The 6,000-nt window shown below is 41.8% G+C and overlaps 1 protein-coding gene across 1 annotated transcript in view; it reads left to right on the top strand.

The window, feature by feature from the left end:
* Positions 1–3,159: 3,159 nt before the first annotated feature.
* Positions 3,160–6,000, top strand: part of LOC104076826 (transcriptional activator GLI3-like) — a 68,719-nt gene continuing 65,878 nt past the window's right edge. Inside the window, 1 exon segment of the mRNA XM_009577830.1 lies at positions 3,160–3,359. Within this exon segment, the coding sequence (XP_009576125.1) occupies positions 3,281–3,359 (79 nt within the window). The 5' untranslated portion in view covers positions 3,160–3,280.

Below are 6,000 nucleotides of genomic sequence, written 5' to 3'. Positions count from 1 at the left end.
TGGAGGGAAAGGAGGGTCCAGAAACACAGAAGAGTGAGGAAAAATACAAGCTGGAAGTGAGCGGAGAAGTTAGCAGCACATTAAAATCAGATATTGGAGAGAGATTAGTAAACGTTAGAGTCCAGAGCTGGGAATCTGATGATTCCTTATTTCTGCCTCTGATAATACAGCTTATATGCCTGCTGTCGATTGATGTTACCCAAGTCGGCGTCCTTTGCCTAGCATCCTTGGAAAATCAAGGAGCTCAGAGGAGTGGAGAGAGGAAGAGGCAGGGCTGAGGAGGAGGAGAAGTGGTTGAGTCCCTATGTCCTTGAATGGCTCCCATTGGGTCTGGAGGGAGAAGCTGACAGCCTGGCTGTTCATCTTGCCCTGTGGCAGTGTTTGGCTGTTGGCCAGCTGGAGAGTGAATCACTGAGGCTGATGCAGACTTTCAACCTTCTTGCAAAAGCTTTTAAACGGTTTTCTGTTCGATATGCACCAGATAAGGCTAGGGCTTCTGCTTGCCTGCATGCTCTTCAGGTTTCTAACTCTTTCTGAGTTGAGATCACATTAGAAAAAATGACTTGTAAAATGACATCCAAACTTAGTTCCTTTGTTGCTCTTGTATTAAATTTGCTATTGTCATGGTTTAACCCGGCAGGCAGCTAAACACCACACAGACGTTCACTCACTCCCTGCCCCCCCTCAGTGGGATGGGGGAGAGAATCCGAAAAGAAAAGAAAAAAAAGTGAAATATGTGGGTTGAGATAAAGACAGTTTAATAGAACAGAAAAGGAAGGGGGAAAAAAAAAATAATAACAACAATAACAACAATAATAATAATCATCATAATAAAAGGATATACAAAATAAGTGGTGCACAATGCAATTGCTCACCGCCCACCGACTGATGCCCAGCCAGTCCCCAAGCAGCAGCCGCTGCCCCCCGGCCCGCTACCCCCAGTTTATATACTGAGTCTGATGTCATATGGTATGGAATATCCCTTTGGCCAGTTTGGGTCAGCTGTCCTGGCTGTGCCCCCTCCCAGCTGCTCGCTGCCAGGACACGAGAAGCTGAAAAGTCCTTGACTAGTGTAAGCACTACTTAGCAACAACTAAAACATCAGTGTGTTATCAACATTATTCTCATCCTGAATCCAAAACACAGCACTATACCAGCCACTAAGAAGAAAATTAACTCTCTGCCAGCCGAAACCAGGACAGCTATACTACTGTATTTTCCTCACTGCCAGGATGGGAAATGCACTCTGCAATGTGATATCCAGCTGTGATATTTTTGCTTCCTACATCACTGTGAGTTTTAAGGCTCCTGTCTTCCATACACGGCCTGACAGGGAACTGCGAGACAGCAAATGCTTCATGGCTGGTCAGGTTTCACAGTACCAACAAGAGTAAAGCTGCGTTTCCACTGTAAAACAAAGGTGCTTCAAAACCATGCAGAGGAAAAGTGCTCTGAGGAAAGGAGATGCCTGTTTTGCACGGTGGTGGAAAACGGCTTCTGGTTTCAGGTTCTCGGTGCATTTTAAATACGATGAAGGCATACCGGTGAGTGGCTGGGCTTCGTGTGGGTCACTTGCTTGGTGCCAGAGGAGTGATTGCACAGCTGGTACCTGCTGCTCGCACACAACGAATGCAGCTCTATAACAAACTTGGGAGCTAGGAGGTAATTTCATACAGGAAGGCTAAATAGGTTTACCTTGGAGAAGGCCGTAGGAGGGCAAGAAACACACAAAAGCCAAATGAGGAAGAGAAGAGAAAAGAGGGAGAAAAGCGATAGGAAAAATCTTTGTTCCCCAGATTTTATGAGCCCTCATGGATTTTGTGGCATCGTGTTAGGAATGCATAACTTTGATCTTTGTCCCACTCATATGCTAGTTTCTGAGCTGATGGCAGGGCAGAATTGGCTTCTATGTAAGATTACGTTCTGTTGGCCTTTTAGGTGATGACAACTATCTCCATTGATCACGGTATGTGTATGTTAAAGGAAAAGAAATACATTTCTTGTTTTATTATTCTTTGTAAGCCAGCAGCATCAAAGGAACAGGCTGCCCTCACTGCTCTCACAGCTGCTGCCTGCGTCTGTGCTGTATATATGCTAAATTAATTGGAAAAACAGGGACAAAAAGGCATTTAGTTCAGGTCAACCAGTTAGACTACAGCAAATGCATGACAGGCTTAATCATTGTCTTTTGCCAAAGAGCAGGTTGGCAAGGGCAGGCACTCCAACCCCTTCTGATGAAATTTGGACTTCTTCCAGTGCCTTTGGAGGCAGGATGCTGTGGGTCTCCATGCAGAGCCTGGACGCTGTCATATCAGCAGGGTGGGATGATGGGGGTGGTTATGGCAGGTTATTTATCTTTTGTCAGCTGTGAACTCAGCTTTCAGCCTTGGTTCATCACAACTTCATACACGTAGCCTGAGAAGGCACCACAGCTCTCCCTTCACAAGAATGAGGTAGTTAATTAATGTGGTCTTGTTAAAGGCATCAGTCTCTGGTACCATGCTAAAATCAGACGTATTCAGCAATCTTTCTTCCTTTGCCACCAAATTTTCTGCATCTTTCATAGGAAGGGACATCAACAAAAAAATGCTCCAAAGGACCCAGCTGTCTTAATGGCTTACAAAGTTTGGGTCTTCAGAAATGACTTCTGTATAAATGTGCAATATTGCACTTTCAGGAAGAGTAAGCTAGCAAATGAAGTGAGTGGGTGCAGCGTAGCTCTCAAAACTCTTTTTCCAATAGCCACATGGTTTTGAAGATGTAAATGATTCAGCATCTTAATTCTTAGCAAGAATTAATATGTGGTATACAGGGTGCATATTTCACACTAATTAAAGTGATTTTCTGCTGAACTCCATGAGGGAAAGGTATTGAGGGATGTAAAGATTAAACCAAATATAAACTCAGGTTAAAATTGGTCAGAGAAATGTCGCTAATAATGGGTACTGAGAAGAATTAATTTCCTATCCTTTTTCTTTCCAGGCAGTTGACTTTAGTGGAAGTTATTACATGTGCAACCCAGTTGTTATTCTTCAAGGAATGAGTGTGTTACCTTTACAGTATTTTTCTTTATTGTATAGATAACCTTTACAGTATTTTTCTTTATTGTATAGATAACCTGGCTAGTTTTTGTTTGTTTTTCTTTTCTTCCAGGCCTTCTGCCTTATCTAGTAGCCCGACATACTCAGAGCTTCCGTTCCTTAGAATTTCCCCGCACCGAAATCCTGCTGCAACATCAGAGTCTCCCTTCAGCACCCCTCATCCATACATTAACCCCTACATGGACTACATCAGGTCCCTGCACAGCAGCCCGTCCCTCTCCATGATCTCGGCAGCCCGTGGACTCAGCCCAACAGACGGTGGGTTAAGATAGGCTTCCTGTTTTCTGTCATTGTAGCAACTTAAGTTATATTAATCTTGTCAACATTTTTCCCCCCTTGTTCAAAGCAGCTTCAGCAGGTTTGTCAGACATATTCATTATGTCATAAATGTTTCAATACTTCATCAGCCGATCATGGCTCATTTGTACATCTCACAAATGTTGAAACTTCAGGGAGAAGAAAAAAAAAAAAGCCCTGCCTCATTCAAAATTTAAGCTGGAAGAGTAGCGTATGTCTTGTGACATCTTTTGTTTGCGGAGCTGACCTGGGGCGTGATTCTGATCTCCCAAGAAATCCACTGTATCTGAGCCAGATTCTTCATGAGTGTAGGTCAGTGTATTAACATGGAGTTCTTCAGGTGCGAAAGGCATGTTAATTAAAATAGTATTTTTCAACCATGTAAAGCATGCACTGACTTGTTATATTTAGTCAATAGTTCTGTTAAAGTTATGTAGAATTATTTCAGTTTACCCTAGCCAATGATATGGCCAAATGAAATGATGCTGATGTAGAAGTGACTGATGATCAGGACTAGCCCCTTTAGTTTAAATGGTGGGCAGTATACTTGAAATATCGATGCTTTACATCTTGGTGCAACGATGGCTATTACTTTCCATGTTATCTGGGTTGAAGTGAACTCCTGCGATCACTCTTGTCATTACTCTGGCACATTTCCTGTTCATTTCAATGCGAATTTTGCTGAAGTGAGCAATGAATAAAGTTGCAAAAAGGCTCAGTCTTGTTAGCAGTAGGTTTTTCAATAATAAAGTAAGTAGTTTAACATTTCAGAATTGTAGCATTTGCTGAAGAGAGCTAATATATAACATACTCCCAAACAAATATGTAGTGAAGATAATTAAACTATTATTTTAACTATGGGAAAGATCTTCCCAGTGTATGCAGAAACTTACCAAACAGAGTTAAACTGCCTTTAGCTGAATTTGAAAAATGAGCGGTGCACTCTATCCAAACGGATAACTAATTAATCCTCGCTTATAAGAACATATACCTTTACAGTTAATCCATTAGTTATGGGCACATATTCGTATGAGAATAAATTTTAATGACCTATTGTCAGTCAAGGTATATGGCATGCACATAGGGCTTTCCTAGGAGCACTTTGGATGTTGTGTGAATCCTTGCTAAGTCTAACCTTTTTATTGTAGCCAAATCATTTAAAAAAAAAAAAATTTGAAGGAACGATTTGAATGCTTAGAAATACATATTTTGACTCAGGGAGTTTTGGAGCTTTTGATATAGGATAAACATGATAGAGCTATAATGTAATGGCATGAATTAGGAAAATTCTTGCAATGTATGTTTGGGCTTTTCACAAAAGCTAATACACAGAATGCTTTACTCTCTTTCCTTCAATAATCTTCAGATCACATTTCTGCAGAATTTCGTTTATGCTTAAGATATGCTCCAGTTGCACATACAAAGAAAGGAGGGAAGAAAACCACCTATCACACAACCTGTGTACATTCTTGGTCTCAGGTACACAATGCTGAATTCACTTGCATAGATGTAGGCACATAGTGGTATCTGACCCGACATGCAAGTGACACTCCAGAAAGGCAGAGATCTACTAGAGGTGCTTTGCCATATTCACCAGGCCAGTGGTGGTAATCTCTCTGAAACTCTAGGATGTCTCAGGGTAGAATTTGGTTCCCGATTCTGGCACCTAAATTTAGGTTTCTAGAGTATAGAAATCTGTGATCTTGGTGTGCTGTTTTGCCATTGTAGTCCAGTGAGATCTAAGTAGTGCAGTCAGTGGAGCCTCAGAGAACTATTCAGTTCACCCAAATACAGGCACTTGCATGTTAGCAGCTGAGTCTGGAGCTCCGTCATAACTATGATGGTGCTAAGATTCGTCTGTCTACAGCGTGGGTGGTTGGTGACAGTTCAGGTCTGTGAATACCTTGCCTCGACTCCAGCTGCCACCTCAGAAAGGCCATTTTCTCCTCTAAGGCCTGTATCATACCAGCCAGCCTCATGTAGGTGTCTTGGATACCCAGGGGCTTTCAGATGGCATGAGACACTCAGGTGCGGACAACACAGTTGAGTACGCTCTGTTGTAATGCTCATCCCCTGAGCTTTGATCGCTGACTGTATACAAAACCTTAGCCTTTCATAAGTACAAGCTAAACTTACTAGCTTAAGCTTCTTTCTTTGGGTTTTAAACAAATACATCTTAGGTTTTGTCTCCTCTAGGCTCACAGCTCATCTTTGATCAGTTACCGCAGCCCAGGTGTTGTGCAGCACCTTGTGAAAATAGAGTAACTTGATTGAGGCATTGGAGATACTTCAGTAAAACAACATGCTTATTGAAAAGCTGTTAAATTTGTTCTTTGGAATCCATACTTCGTTGTGTTATCAGTCACACATACAACGAAATGCTTTTTTCAGGTGTAGAATCCTGGAGTTAGATAGTCCAAGTCATGGCTTGGGCACTACTAGAATGCAAATAAAACCCCCCTGTGATTTAAAGGGGTACATGCACATAATGTGTTAATAACATAATGGACACCCTGGCTTAAGTCATATAGCATTTGAACTATGAAAACTTGTAAGTTGTTATTGTTCTTCCAAAAGTCATAGCGATATTTCTCTTGCTACC

The sequence above is a fragment of the Fulmarus glacialis genome, unplaced genomic scaffold (genome assembly GCF_000690835.1).
Source record: "Fulmarus glacialis isolate BGI_N327 unplaced genomic scaffold, ASM69083v1 scaffold8645, whole genome shotgun sequence".
Classification (NCBI taxonomy): Eukaryota; Metazoa; Chordata; class Aves; order Procellariiformes; family Procellariidae; genus Fulmarus; species Fulmarus glacialis.
Note: the sequence above shows the minus strand (reverse complement) of the source record. Positions and strands in the feature narration are given on the sequence as shown.